At 34.7% G+C, this 16,828-nt stretch overlaps 1 protein-coding gene across 1 annotated transcript in view; it reads right to left on the reverse strand.

Moving 5' to 3' along the window:
* CCDC171 (coiled-coil domain containing 171) overlaps positions 1-16,828 on the reverse strand; it is a 318,539-nt gene that overhangs the window by 205,151 nt on the left and 96,560 nt on the right. The window contains exons 10-13 of the mRNA XM_055123989.1: positions 7,360-7,466; positions 5,588-5,677; positions 4,350-4,550; positions 793-960 (exon numbers count right to left, since the gene is read on the reverse strand). Coding sequence (XP_054979964.1) covers positions 793-960; positions 4,350-4,550; positions 5,588-5,677; positions 7,360-7,466 — 566 coding nt within the window. The remainder of the gene's footprint in view (positions 1-792; positions 961-4,349; positions 4,551-5,587; positions 5,678-7,359; positions 7,467-16,828) is intronic.

The following is a 16,828-nucleotide window of genomic DNA, read 5'->3' on the forward strand; positions in this document are numbered from 1 at the left end:
TCAGGGGTCACTACCAGCACAGTGGACTATATTTGGTGCCTGAGATCTAAAGGGGGTCAGCACCTTTCGAGATAAGCAAGCGCCTTAATCCCTGTATTCTTTCTCCAGCCTCAAGAATCAACATTTTTAATAGTGGCATGTGTTGGCTTGCTAAGCCATATTAATTGTCTATAGCCAAAAACTATTTAAAAAATCTTAGAAAGTCTGATCTTCTAGATTTATTAATGGTGAAGTGATTATAAAAAGCTACTTCTATAATATAAACTTATAATATCCAAAAATACTACATACATTTTATAATATGCAGCTTATATAGCTCAAAAAATAAGTTATAAATATAACTTAGTGTTTTAATTCTCTTAAAGTAACACCTCATTATTTCCTCAGAATTTTAAAATCATGTTTTAGAATAACTGTATCTTGTTTCTATTTTATGCTAACATAAAGAGTTGGTTTATTAATGTAAATGACTAAGTTCTTTGAATTGCTTCATCAGTAAGATTAATTTATTTTCCTTTAATTAGGTCCCTGTGGCTAATACTGGCTAGTAGTATTAGCATGTCCTGCACAGAAAGTGGAGCTTAGAGACTTCATACAGACTTCAGTCACATTTACATGCCCACAGCAATGGCATCAAACTGAGTTGTAGACAAGCCATAATTAATGGTATTGAATTATTAACACCCAAATTCTTTTTGAAATAAGATGAATGTCAGCCCCTCTTAATGATACTGTGATGTGGACAAATGTCACTGAATTTAATAGAGGTATCTGGTGCCTGAGGACAGTTACCTTCTCATTAGCCCTGTTGAGGTCTGCGATCAGGGCATCAACATTCTCCTGCAAGACTGCACAAAGCTCAGACCAAGAAAATTTATCCAGCATGCCTTCTGGTTGTTTTATGAGCACACAACCTGCTATCAAGTGCTGATATAAGGTATGAAGGAAGGTTAGCTTCTCCTATGAGGGGGGAAAAAAAAAGAAGTTAATTCTATCATCTAAACACTTTCAGAAAACACATAATACGGCGAAGAATTTATTTCAAAAACCTAGAAAGGAGTTAAAATATTCAAGTCTCAAAATATTGCTGCTTTGGTGCATTTTATTTAACATTGAAAGCCAAGTATCAGAGAGAAATAGAATTGCTTACAACTGGTACTCAAAGCCAGAATCTGACAGCTGCCACCAGAAAGCGAAAAGTTCTGAACCCAGCTGTGCTACTATTTAGGATTAAATGCTTGTTCAGCCCTCACCTTCTTCATATAACTGATAACTGTAATATCAGTTATTATCTGAACAGGAAAGGATCTTCTAAGGTATTCTAACTGAAAACCAGTATAGTAACTTCATAATTCCATACTTACACTTGCCAATGTAGATGTTATTTAGGTTTAAAAGGGAATACAGAGAAGTGTTATTCAACTCTGATGAAGAAAAGATATACCTCTTATCTATACTTTTCACATATATATATATAAAAAATTACTAAGCGTTCTTCCTTCTCTAGAGATTCCACTTTACTTACCACTTATAGAAAATCTATCCCAAGCCCCTTAGGCAAAGCAGACAGTGATATGAAAGATATGGAAGACGGGTTCATTTGTTTTTCCCACATATAAGTTCAAATAGTTTGTGGCACATAGGGCATTTGTAAGTGTTCAAATAATATAAAGTCACAAGTAAGAGAAAAATGGGCACAACCTCCCAAGACATAATTTCAAATTTGTCCAATTAAAAGTACAAAAAAATCCTTTTAAATCTTATTGCCACTGAAATAACTAAACTATCATTGTTTAATTACCTAGAAACATTATCTGCAAAATTCAATGAAAAGCTGATCCCATGTTACACCCAAGAAGAATTTACTTAATAAAATGGCAAATGGCTCTTTTTATAAGGTGATTCATCTATGGAATTGCAAAGAAGGGAACATAAGGTAACTGTGAAGCTTCAAATGAGTATTTTATGTAGATATAATAAGTTCCCTCAAGATTTTGTAATAGATCATAAGGAATAGAAAATTTTTAAAGGAGAATAAGAGGGACCAGTGTGACAGCACAGCGTGGAAGACACCTGCCTTGCACACAGCTGAACCAGGTTCAATCCCTGACACCTTATATGGTCCCTCAAGTACCGCCAGGATTGATTCCTGAACACAGAGCCAAAAGTAATCCCTGAGTATTGCTGGGTGTAGTCCCTCCCCCCAAAACAAAAAGAGATTGAGAAAAAAATAGAAACTTAATCTTCTAGTTTAAAAAAACCTGAATATAGAATACAAAAAGATTCTATAATTAGAAATTACAGATGGAGATTGGGTACGTTTGGAGTAGTATTACTGAAGGCTTGTATACAGCAGAGGTGTGAAACAGTACTCCAGAAATTCTACAGTAATGTAAAATTAATGTCAAATTAACCAACACTTTAAAGAAATTGTTGGGGAAGTTCATATATACACGTATATATAAATCAAAATCTATCTGTAAGTCACTGTATGTTCCATCTTATTTTTCCAAATAGACCAATTTATAAGCAAAAAAATTTAAAGACATATTAAAACCACCATACCTGAGTAAGATTATCAGAAGTCTTCAAAAATATGCTGTCTTTTTTTTTTAAGCTATTAAGGAGGTCATTTTCATTTTCATCCAAAATGAGATGTTTAAAATATATATATATGAAAGATAACTAACCAAATGTAATATTCAGATACTAAAATCTTCCCCTTCCACATTTTGCCAACTGATCAAGTTGATCCTCAAGAATAATTTAGTGTGTTGCCAATATGTCCTTTTTGCTTGGGCTATGATAAACCATGCATGGTAATCATACATTTGGCGTGAACAGAGACTCTCAGGATCCAAAATCAGTTCACACATGTTGAACCCAACCACAATGCTGTAGACATGCTGACTTTACAATACGGTAAGGCTTCTAGTTTCCTTTACTTTAATCATTATCTGATGTGTAGAACAATTCCAGCCCCTTCATGTGGACACAATTTAAATCCCAGACTGTAAGAAGCGTGGAAAGAATGTTTTCTTTTTACTCTCCTGGCATTCATGTTCATATTTGTTGGGAGTAATGAACTCAATATGCAGGACAACTCATATAAACCAGTTCAACACTAACTAGACTAGTATCTAGCTACAAAAATATAAGATAACAAGTCCATTCACACAGGCTCATACAGAATTAAAAAAATTCTTGTCAGATATTTTAGAAGCCAGCAAGAAATAAAAATGAATTGGTAACTCTCTAGGGCATCCCAATAAAGTTTTTATTTAATGAGATATATGGGGCTTTTTTTTCTTTATTTTTTTGCTTTTGGGTCACATCCAGTGGTACTAAGGGCTTACTCCCATCTCTGTGGTCAGGGGAAGTGTCCCAAGGATGCTCAAAGGACCATGTGGTGCTAGAGATAGAACCATATCCTCGAGTATACAAAGCATATGTTCAGCTCTTTGAGCTATCTCTCCAGCCCTATTTTCTACACTTTTATGAATACCCTTTGATTATAAGCAGTAAGAAGATTATTAAAATTAAAATAGCTATCATTAACCTTTCAGTATCTGTACTGTAAACTACAATGCCCAAAAGGAGAGAGAGAGAGACAGAGAGCAAGAGAGAGAGGGAGAGAGAGAGAGAAACAGAGAGAGTAAGAGAGAGAGAAGATAAGTGCCTGCCACAGTGGGAAAATGGAGGACACAAGAGGGAAACTGGGGACACTTGTGGTGGGAAACACACACTGGTGAAGAAATAAGAGTTGAAACATTAATGACTGAAACCCAATCATGAACAAATTTGCAACTTTGTACCTCACTGTGATTCAATTTAAAAAATAAATTTTTAAATAAACAGAATAAAATAGTATCATTATTGTTATTTTGCAAATAAATAAACTAATGTAGAAAGACTAAATTTTGTGGCTTGTTCATATTCAGTTAGCAAAAAGATGTACAGGATCCATTTTTTTTGTACTTTTTCACCATGCTAAACTACTGAAATAAAAAATAACATTGTCAATGGCAAACAGGTAGACCTTAGAAGGGCTGACTATTAGGAGTCAAGATGTTTGGGATATAACTAAACAGAAATCAGTGTTCAAGAAATAGAAGGGCTAAATTACATTAATTTTCTCACCAAATAAAGTATGCTATAAAGTAGTGGAGGATTGATACTGTAGCCAGCATGATTAGTTTAAAATAGTTAGCTCAGATCCACTTTTTGAAGTAAATAAGTGAAAGTAGCCACCTGCTGTACTTAAATATAGATTAGTGGGACATTACTATAAGTATAAAACAGAGATTCATGAAAGGACCTTCTGCCAGTTACCATGTCTCAGGGAATACCTCGCTATCCTTACGGAAAGCCTGGGAAAGCTTCTGCACTTCACTTTCAGCTTGAGCTGCTCGTGCCTTTTCTTTCTCCCAACAGTGTAGCACATTTTGCAGCTCCAGTTTTAAAGTGCTTATTAGCGCCTCTCTGTCAGCACATTTAGTGCGTGAGTGACTGAGCTCTTTACAGGCATCATTCAGTTTGTCCTGAAGGTCCTGTCAGATAACAAAACAAAGAGATATATGAAAGACAGTTAACAACTGTAAACTTATTTATCTTATATGTGTATCTCCCATATATATGAAATAGAAAATGAAGAATTTCAAGGCTTTAATCAAATAACAATATCAAAGGTAGCATCTGATTACATAGCTAAACAATAACGTATTTTATTAAATTCATTTTCTAAATACTTCTTAGCTCAAGAATTAGAAAAATAGTTATTTTTAACTTTTAAACATAAAATGCTACTAATAAGATAGCCTATTCCAAAACAGTATGTTGGAGAAGTTTTTCTTTCCACCCATTATGAAAAATAATTTGGTAACTCAAAAAGTATGAATAATATTTAAAAAATAAATATCTTTAATTTGACATAAGAACCTGTACTTCCCAATGTCATTCTGAATATTAATATAAATCCCAAATATGTGAAATAAAATTCGGCTAAGCCATTTATTTCTTAACCTTAAGAAATTCTATTTATGTGTGTCCAGAACAAATGCAACATGGATCAACAACCAAAAAAGTAATAACAATAATTTCTAAGAGTATTAAATAACTTTGAAGACTGCTGCAGTATAATATGCAATGATAAAATACATAAAAAAAAACAGCACAGAAAATAAAATAAACTGCTGTCCTGGATGTTTGCCAGATGTGGTCTCAGTCTTTACTGAAGAGGGTACATTGAAAACAGTAGCTCCTTTATGAAATGATAAAAACTGACTCTAAATACTTCTGTGCTGATATAAAATGTTCAATATATCTAGGGATATGTATTAATCATTCTGATCTTTTATATTATAATTAAATCTGTGAGATGGGTTTTTCCTTTAGTAAAAATGACTTCTAATTTTTTTAAACTAAAAAACCATTACTTTGATTAACAATACAAAATTAAAGTTACATATAAATTTTCTTAAAAAGAAGGAGCAAGAAAAGTTTCAGATATTTCTGCTTTAAAATATTCTCCTAAATAATTACTTTGCCTCTCGATATAAAGGTGGAAAGTTATTCTAATTCACAATACCTTTATATTTTTAGTGTGAGATTCTATCTTCTGTTTGGTAGAATTAAGTTCATTGGATGCTTTTTCCTTGGCATCATTCATGTTGTTTAGCTGATGAAATAAAATAGAACTTATTTATATTTTCCAAGAATGGGTAACTCAAAAACTAATCTCTGAATGCTTTTAAGCAATTACATAATACAAATTTTCCAACAGTAACTAAGGGTCTTAAAAACTACTTTTGGCTAACTGTGTAATTTCTGTCACAAGTTCTCATGGTTTAAAAGAAAAGAAGGCATTCAAGCTTAAAATGCCAGTGATGTTACTCTATTTTTACCAGTTGTCTGGATAAAAAAAATCTCATTCTTACTGTAAGTAAATATAACTCTATTCTTAAAATCCTACTGGACCAAAATGCCAAAAGCAGTGGCATATCTATAAGGAAAGTAAAAAGGACAGAACAGAAGACTGTTCTTTCTATACATCATGAGGGTATTCACTGGTCTCTCACTCCATATGACAACTTCAGGGTCAGTCACATGCAGTCCTACTGGGAAGGCTTGTGGCAGGTCATCAGTTGGTCCTGCTCTGCTTGTGATTTATTTTCTTTGACAGTTCATTCTTCTTTCTGTCAGACGGCTCTTTTTGCTTTCTTTGCAGCCACCCCCTTGGTCTCCCCACTGCTGTCTCTGGCACTGGTTCACAACAAAGCACATTACGAAGCCAAAGCCTGCTGAGTCGACTTTTCAACTGTGCTGAGGATCATGTGACATTCATCCTCCCAAATAACAGTTCGCTGTGGGTAATATGTTCCTAGTTACCCTGCAGCTTCCAGACCTAGGCCTCAGAAGAGTTTCATAAACTACTTACAATATAGGTCGTCTTGCCTCCTTAGGAAAGACTTTGCAGTATTTGTTCTTTATAGAAAATTAATTATTTTAATCACCAATTTCTTTCATGCCTTTTGAACAGTGCACCAACTATAAAGACTCACTTTTTTTCTTTGTTCATATTGTACTAAAGTAAAACAAACCTTTTCTTAATGGGAAACATAACGTTTTATGGTCTTTCTATTAAAGAAAGAGATAATAAGAGGACAAACACTATCTTTCATGTTATATGGTTTGTCTTTGGTACAATCTGTTTACTGTTTATCTAATTATATTTCACTATCAAATTATTTTCCTATTGACAAGGTAGAACTAAGTTCCTCCATTTTTTAAGCACAAAGTCATAAAATAGCTTTCACTGAATAAAATCATCAAGCACACATTAAACAAATGAAATAATGAACAGAAGCAGAGCTCTTTCAATCACCAAGCTAAATAATTTTAGGCTATATCAACAGATGCTTGTTTCTAAAAACTTCTAACAACACTTTACTCCACTTAAAGAATGAGACTCCCACAATCTGTAGAAATCTGTTCCTTGAAATATTAACATAAACTAAATGTCCACTGTCAATTCCAAATTTAATTATAAAAGTTAAGTTTAAGTATAACACATATTAACTAAAAGTCCTGAATGGCTTTATGTGACACTAAAACTGGTAAATTATGAAAACCAAGATACAGAGTTTTTATAACTTTGAAAAACATTGTTACCGAAGAGTTACAAAAATGAAACTGAAACAACTTTGGGCCATACTTAAAGAACAGTGACAATACTGTTTTTTTGTATCTGTGAAGCTATCAATTTAATATCCCCAATCTTTGACCTCTGTAATAAGCAAGGGATATGTACAGCTACAGGCTGAAGGCTGTATATGTGGAGCCGAACAGTGCAAGTGTTACCTCATTAGATGCATCTTCCAGCTTGTTCTGGTAATCTGTCAAGGTACGCCTCAAAGTCTCAAGGACAACTGAGAAGCTGGGAGGTTTATCTTTGTCCTTGTGGATGCCTCAAGAAAAATATAGGATGAAAATAAACCCTTAAAGTCACAAAGAGACCAAAGCTAAGCAAACAGTAAAAAGTATTACAATCAAATCTGAACAAAAGTTATGAAAACAAGTGGAATCTTATGTATTCTATTATATAGTCATGTATTTATAAACAGGTGATAAAAGTAAGTTATATAATACATGAATTAAGGTTTATGGCTACCTTGTACCTTAACAGTCCCACACTATTGTTAATAATGAACTTTTTGGGTTTTCTTAATCTCCCAAATATTTGTAAATACCTGTTATCCCACAATTAAATTAGCAGTCTGTTACTAAAATTGTTTTGAGAGTTATATACACTTATTTTTAGTCCTTATGTTTCTGATCAGTCAGGCCTGTTTTGCTTAAATCATAATTTCTGAGCCCAAGAGCACATAATTTCCTGTTATACTTTAAAATATTCTTTAATCCTTAAATTCCTAAGTTATAAGTATAAATAAATATAAAAATGCTATTATCTACATGGATACATCATGTTTCAATTAAAACGCTTAAAATTGATATTTAGTGTAAAACTATGAGTAGTTCCATATTTTTCCCTCAAACTACTCATGGCAATGAGTTACTTAAATAATCAATGTCTCATGGTCAAATAGGAATCCCAAGTAAAGTTTAACTTTGAAAACCATTTTAAAGTGCTTCTTATGCTGCCCTTTAGTTATTAGAAAATAATTTTTAACATTTTTTTTAAAATTATAGCACAAGTTTATTCATCTCAGAGTACTGGTAATATTCAAATATAAAATATTTGAAGTATTTTTCTCTTTATATTATAATTTTTTTCATTATATTTTACAATGTAAATGTTAATATGGATAAGGCACACATTTTTAAAAAAGAATTTTTAAAAGAGGCAACATCTTTAAAGTATTTTTTATTTTCATTGATTCACTCATCCAATTCATTTACTGGTCTCCTATTTCACTAGTTCTAAACATTAAACAAGGAGTGGATAAGACTGATGTCACTGTCACTGTTATCCCGTTGCTCATCGATTTGCTCAAGTGGGCACCAGTAACGTCTCCATTGTGAGACTTGTTGTTACTGTTTTTGGCATATCGAATATGCCACAAGTAGCTTTCCAGGCTCTGCCATTCGGGCCAGATACTCTCGGTAGCTTGCCGAGCTCTCCGAGAGGGGCAGAGGAATCAAACCCGGGTCAGCGGCATGCAAGGCGAACGCCCTACCGCTGTGCTATTGCTCCAGTCCCTGATGTAGTCTTTGTATTCAAAGAATCTATAATGTAAAAAGAGGTGAGAAGCCAGAGCAATAACAATGGTACAGTGTTTTCCTCACACACGCCCACCCTGGTTTCCATCCCCAGCACCACATCAGTCCCACCAGGAGTGATCTAAGCACAAAGTCAGGAGTGCAAAGTCCTAAGCACCACCAGGTGTGGTCCAAAAAAATCAAAACAAACAAAAAAAAAGAGGTGAAGAGATACAAAATGTTGACATGAAATGATTCATCTACTGTTCAAGTATTTAAACGCCTAAATTCTGATTGAGATAGGATGTGGAAGAAGGAAGTAATAAAGAACAGAATGAAGATGGAGAAAATAAGAAATAGAAGAAATTCTTTTGGATACTCAGAGTGCAATTGTATTCATCTCCGATTACTGATAATATTTAGTGATTTAATATTAAATAAAACATTATCAACAAATACCTAACACTTAAGGTATAATTAAAAGGCTATATTAAGTATGGATATACTTTAGAATTTTTTAAGCAGAAGAATATTTAGCTTTAAAACCAGAAGTATAATGAAAACAATACATATCCCAGCAAGGGGGTAAAAAAATACACTGCTCTGAGCCATGATAATGAAGGAGACGGTACTCTTTGTAATGACTATGAGTTAGAAAGACAACTCATTAAAAATTTTATTAAAGGTCTTACACCAAATATATTTTTGAAAAATTGGTCTCTTGCACAAGAGAAAAATATGTAATGTATAATTCTTTTCTTTTGCTACTATACAAGTGGGCCATGAATAAATCATTCAAGGACACTCGGGAAATCTGCTGGCTTTTACAATAAGGGAGAAAACTTCCTCAGAAATTCAGAAGAATAAAATCATCTTAATATGCGTGTTGAAGGGTAAGGGTACAAAATGGCCCCTCCTTACTGACCCAGACACATTCTTATATTCTACATAAAATTAAAAGTTCCTTTATCTGAAAATGATTTTACAACCAAGTTCAGACGTACAAAGTATGCTTTCTGTCCCAAACACACTCATTATAAAAAGAATATTTACTGGTTCCTTAACATAACAGAATGCTTTTTTTTTTTAACGTAACAGAATGCTTACAAAACAAAATAAAAGGAAGGGGTTGCTCAGACAAAGGAAGCGACTAATTTGATGCTACCTAGTATTGTTGTAATCACTGCATTATGGAAAAAAAAACTAAGTTATCAAGACTAAGATCTACAAATAGTGCACCAAGAGGGGAAAAAATCTTGGAAAGTAGTCATAGGTGATTTTTCAAAGATCAAAGTCCAAATGAAGATCAGAAGTAGTCAGGAGTATTTATACTGGGATAATACTAATTCAGTGTTGAGTGCATATTTTGCATATGGGAGGTCTGGACCACATGATTCCCCTGAGACCTCTTGGAACAAAGTAAAGCACAGCCCCGGGTAAGACCTCAGAGTATCTGCAGGTGAGGCTCAAACAACAGAAACACAATAATAATGCCAATCAAAGTCCCTCTCCCTATCTACATGTATCTCTTACAGGGGCTCCAGCCTGCACTTTTACATTATGGCAGCCCCTCCCTCTCACTCTTGTGTTCCCCTTCCCTTTTTATTGTTGTTGTTATGATAACACGTGGTCACACACACTTGGTTATAGTACTCATACACACTTGTTGACAATGTGCCTGAGAGCACATACATTTTTTGTAGTGGTCCCATGAGTTCCAAAACACAGCGTCACCCGGATCCAGTTCGGAACATGTAGGGCAGTACATAGATCTAACTGACAGCCCCACACTTGTAAGATTAGCACTTTGCCACTGAGCTATCCCTAGGCCACTCTTTCATTTTTAAGTACGTCCAACTCCGTATCAATGTATAGGAATACCTTGATCAATTTTGTAATTAGCAACCCACCTGATGGAGTAGGATTTTTGAAAGCTTTGTATTTAAATGCTGTCCTTTAGACAATCTCAAAAAAAAATTTACATGATTCATTTACATGATTTTACATGATCCACATTGCTTTTTGTCAGTGGTTGTTTTGTTTTGTTTTGTTTTGTTTTCTTAGGGGGTGGGGACAGGTGAAGGAACTGGGCCATGCCCAGAAATGCCTGGACTTACTCCTGACTGTTCAGAGATCACTCCTTGTGATGCTCAGGAGACCATACATGGTTCTGGAGAATCAAACTGCAGTCAGGTGTATGCAAGACAAATATGTGACCTGCTGTACTATCTCTCCACCTTCTCCGAAAACCCATTTTTACAGCTAATATTATTATCTCAGTAAAATATAAATACCTTCCCTGTGGAAACAATAAATTATAATGAGTATGATAAAGATATCTCTTCAAACATCTCAACCTTTCTCTTATTTTTAGTTCATCTTCCACAAGTTCCAAAAGGTGAAGTGTTAGTATGAAATATGAAGAGAAAATAGAAGAGCACATACAAAAAAAAACCCCTAAGTTTGTTTAAAACATATATAATAACTTTTCAAAAAGCAAAACTCACAGAACACTAGTAATCTCAATATAAATACATATATTATACCTCTATCCTCAAAATGAATAAGAAATTAAAAATCCAGGGCGGGAGCAATAGTATAGTGGGTAGAGCACTTGTCTTGCAAATGGCCAACCGAGGTTCAGTCTCTGGCACCCCATATGGTCCCCACTACTAGTGATCTCTGAGCACAGAGGCAGGAGTAAGCTCTGAGCACTGCTGATACAGCCCAAAATTAAAAAAAAAAAAACGTATAAAACCTTTATTACTTAATGTTGATTTTTAATCACGCAGTAAAACAGAAAATTACATTCAAATAGTTTCACCTACAAAATACACACATATTGATGACAGGAAATTGCTTCTTTAAGTCTAAAAGTATAAGTATAAACATTCTGTTGGCAGTTATACTATCCAAACTCAATCAACATTCTGTACATCTACTGAAATCATAAACATCCTCATTATCCTACAAACTGGTGTTCTTAACATGTTGAGATCAACACTGAAATTTGTATTAATTAATCCATATTTAATTTACATGAGGCATGTAAAAGTGGTATACACTGGCATCAGTGTGTGAAGGAAAATGGCTTCTAACTTTTATTACACATAGAGAGTATTTATTACGTGAATCCTGCTTGCCCATTCCCTGTATACCTTGGGAAAGTGAAAAGCAAAAACAAAAAGCAGACCAATAGAAAATTTCCTTTACTACAATGTGAGAATGATACTGGAGAGGAAGTACCAGCATCCTGGTGAACTCTGTAGCTGAAAGACTGGATAACACTGGAAATAGTGTCAAGTTGGGTTCCCTGAATTCAGTGAGGAAGGCTAGATCTCTGCTAACACAATTCAAGCAGTAAAACTTAATTTCTAGAGATAAAATGGACATACTCATCATATATAACAAGGGAGTCAAAACATAAGCAAAACGGCTTTACCATGGAGACAACCAGCATTAGCTAACTGGTTACAATGTTCACCTAAAACAGAAAAATACCAAGTATTATCTGATTTGTAGAAGCAGCAAAGCTCTAGTTCCGGTTACCAAAGTCAGAGTCTAGGCAACATAAATGTGTGTCTTGTATTCAACTAATACTCAGACAATCGGACTTTGAATTAAAAGAATGGGTCTCCTTTATGAATTCTAAGATACTCTTAAAAATAATATAGCAAATATTCCTCCTTACGTTCCTCAAAAAATCAGGCATCGTGTGATATGTGATGTGTATGACAATCCTGAACAGCAAGATGGGATGGAAAAACAACTGCAACAGGGATAACTTGACATGGGATCTGAACTAAAAGTAATTTCTGGAGAGAGACCTAAAATGCTACAAGGTTCACTAGATATTGCAGAGGTGGTGTAATTAATGAATTTTAGCAAAGGTCAAACTCCAGTAGCCTCAATACCTAAAGCTACCTCACAGTACGTCTCCACTTTGGAATGTACAGTTAAAAAGGACAGATGTAGACATGTTTATTTTGGTTACCTGACTCACGGAATGAGAGATTTAAAGAGGAGTATTGCATATAAAAAAAAAGAAATTGGAAATTACTAGAAATTTTATCTACCAATAAAATAAACTAAAAGTAATGTTACTGAGATTAGTGACTCCACGGAAGACTAGAAAGATAAACTCACAATGGTTCCAACCACAATAGGACCCAACTAAGTTAAAGTTTGTGCAGAATACAGACAGGGTCTTAGACCATGACAGTGAATAACCATAAACATAATCACATGTAACTGCCAACTGCAATTGCAGGTAAAAACATAGATTCATTATTGGAGCAAATAAATACATTTCTTGGCAACTGGAATGAAGCTGATATTTTATAATCTTTTATTTAAAAAAAAAAGTCAAAGTTTTTAGTTCAGCTGGCAGTATTAGCAATATACTCACTCTACCGTACCTGAGAGCTGTATTAACTTCAAACCTTGACTGTAGTCTACACTATAAAAGTCTTGATACTCTCCATCCCAGAGCACACTTGGTACTCTACCAACATAATGATATGATTCTGGTTGCTAAGTTCAAGTAGGTAAAACTTGGCAAACCCTTACAGGCATATCATAACAAAATTTCAGAATGTTGAAATAAAGCAATCCATCCCCTATAGATAAATAATCTTCTCTTGAAAATATTTTTTAGACCAGCAACTAGCCCTCAAAAAATACTGAATACATTAAAACCAATTTATTTTGTGACCTGAATGACCCATCACAAGGTAGTTACTGTCTATCTAATTTAGTATTTCTCAATTATTTTTTCCAAATTGGGTCCCCTTCCAAACTTGTTTTCTTCTTGTGTCCTTTCCCAAACTATTCACCAACTGACGTCTAGTCTCCAGTCAAGGCCCCATACTTATACAATTTTCACCTATAACCCCCAGATAAGAAATGCTGATCTTGGGGCCAGAGCAATAGTATAGTGGGGTAGGGTATTTGTTTGCTTTGCATGCAGCTGACCTGGTTTAGATCCCCTGCATCTCATGTCATCTCCCAAGCACCACCAGGAGTAATTCCTTAGTACAGAGGCAGGAGTAACCCCTGAGCATCACTGGGTGTGACCCCCCAAAAAAATGCTGATCCAATTCACAACTTGTGCATACACTTTTATCACTGTATCACTGTCATCCCGTTGCTCATCGATTTGCTCAAGCAGGCACCAATAACATCTCCATTGTGAGATTTGTTGTTACTGTTTTGGCATATCGAATACGCCACAGGAACTTGCCAGGCTCTGCTGTGCGGGCAGGATACTCTCAGTAGCTTGCCAGGTTCTCTGAGAGGGACGGAGGAACCAAACCTGAGTCAGCCGTGTGCAAGGTGAACACCGTACCGCTATGCTATCGCTCCAGCCCTATGCTGGTTGCTATCATATGAAAAATATAGAATTAAAAAAGAGGGATACTTAGAATATTCATCATTTAATATGGTGCACAATAGTCTGTACTCAGAACAGTGATTCCTGTTTGCAACATCTTGAGAAATTATCAGAAAACAAGTATCTATAACCAGAAACGTAGCTCAGAAGCAAAGTACTTGTCTTATATGTATGGTTCAATGCCTGGCACCAAGAAAGAGAAAGAGAGAAAGGGTAAGGGAGAAAGAGAGAAAGAAAGAAAAATAGAAAGAAAGAAAGAAAGAAAAATAGAAAGAAAGAAAGAAAGAAAGAAAGAAAGAAAGAAAGAAAGAAAGAAAGAAAGAAAGAAAGAAAGAAAGAAAGAAAGAGAGAAAGAGAGAAAGAGAGGAGAGAGAGAAAGAAAGAAAGAAGAGAGAGAGAAAGAAAGAGAAAGAAAGAAAGGAAGAAAGAAAGAAAGAAAGAAAGAAAGAAAGAAAGGAAGGAAGGAAGGAAGGAAGGAAGGAAGGAAGGAAGGAAGGAAGGAAGAAAGAAAGAAAGAAAGAAAGAAAGAAAGAAAGAAAGAAAGAAAGAAAGAAAGAAAGAAAGAAAGAAAGAAAGAAAGAAAGAAAGAGGGAAGGAAGGAAAGAAGGAAGCAGGAAGCAGGCAAGCTATATAAGCCATATAAAAACAGTATTACCAAAGACATTTTTACTTCAAAATAATCCTTGAAAATTGAAGAGAAAATTAGTCTGTTCTTTTATAGAACTGAGGATTTCTGTTGATTTAACCCTACAAGTGACACTGAGAATCAGAGACTGCATTCCATAGATGTCCCACTTGGAGCTAAGTCAGCACTCACAAAAAAAGTTGATGATACACTTTTATCATATACTGAAAATGCTACATATAAAACTGGGAACAAATAAGCCTCGAAGGCACAAGTAATATACATGAACAATTATTGCAGATCCCCAAGAACCTTTTTCAAGTTACATTGCTTCCTCTCCTTTAATCCACACCTTGGACCCATAAGACATTCCCTACAACCTGATAAGTAATAAGGGCAAGTGGGTTTGATACACAGATAGTTCTGTATAATGTGCAGAGTGAGGAGTAACCCTTGAGTATACCAGGTGTGCCCGCCCCCAAAAAATAAGTAATTTTTTAAAAATATCAAATGATGTCACAGAAAATCTGTGTGCTGCTATCACATGCATCCCCCAGTCTCTCAGTAACCCAGGAAGTGCTACTTAAAACATACTAGTCATGAGATTTAAGGTACAATTACAATTCTCAAAACTATACTAGATCTAGTTGCCAGGCTATAGCTCAGAACACTTGTCTAGCATGAGTAAAGCCTAGCATGAGATCAATCCCTGGCATCAAGGGAAAAAAAGCAACGAGATCTAGGAAAAAAAATCCTTTCTTAAGAAAGAGAAAAAGAAGAGGAGAAGAAATTCTAATTTCTTGTTGTGATTTCTTCAGAACAGTTCCTGAAATGGCTCAACTCCTGGGTAATATACACATGCTAAAAGCATTAGATGTTTCTGCTATTATTTCTCAGGTCCTTCAGTCACCCTAGGAGGAAAAACAAGAATACCTCTAGAATATTACATATGATTTCCTCAAGGAAAGAAAGAAAATAGACAGGAAGACCATGCCTCAGCCGTCACAAATGTCAACCACCCAGAGGAGAATCCAAAGCTAATCTGTAACAAAACTTTCCTTTTTTGAATCTAATGAAGAAAAAAAAACATTATATCTGTTTGCTAACAACCTGAGGCAGAGGTAAAATTGTACTAGAATAAACACTTGGGGCAGACAGACAATATATATTTGAAATGGGAAAGAATTTTTTCCCCAAAAGGAGGTGAAAGAGGAAAAGAATAACAAAAATAATAATTACAATTCCAACAGAAAGAAGAAATAAAAAATAACTGCCCTGATGGAATAAATTGAAGTTATCTTATGTAATGACAATAGGTAATCAAAGTGACATTTCTAAGCCTTGAAGCTTGCACACCTTTTCCAATGAAGGTCAGTCTTTCTGGTGACTCCTTATAGACTGCTACCCAAAGGACTGCTATAATTTAGAAAAAAACCTTCTTGCCCAACTTTACTATCTCAAACACTAAACTTTAAAAATGGTTCTTTGCTCTAATATTAATTCAGCAGTCATTTTATTCATTCATATTCAACAAATATTTATGGAATACATGTCTTATGCCAACTGTTGCCTCTAGCTGCTAAAATACATTAATTAATGAACAAGACAAAGCGCCTTTGCCTCAGGTGCTTGAATATTTGTAACAGTTAATTTTGTGTGCTGACCTGGTAGGGCAAGAAATGATCAGATAACTGGTAAACATTATTTGGGTTATATCTGTGAGGGTCTTTCTGTAAGTGATTAGCATTTGAATCAACAGAAATAAAGAAGGTCTGCCCTCACCAATGTGGGCTAGCATTACCGCCAATTCATTAGCTCCCCCGAGACTCAAGCTGACAGCACTTCCCACCCACCCCTACAAGAACAAAAATGCGGAAGAAAGACATATTCTCTGTTCTTGAAATGCAATTTGCATCTTCTGCCCTCAAACATTGAAGTTTATGGTTCTTGAGTCTTTGGACTCTAGAATTTAAACCAGAATCAGGTTCTTTTTTTTTTTAATTTTTTATTAGTGAATCACGGTGAAGTACAGCAGTTACCAACTTACAAACTTCTGTGTTTACATTTCAGTCATACAATGATCGTTTACCCAT

The sequence above is a fragment of the Sorex araneus genome, chromosome 1 (genome assembly GCF_027595985.1).
Source record: "Sorex araneus isolate mSorAra2 chromosome 1, mSorAra2.pri, whole genome shotgun sequence".
Taxonomy (NCBI): domain Eukaryota; kingdom Metazoa; phylum Chordata; class Mammalia; order Eulipotyphla; family Soricidae; genus Sorex; species Sorex araneus.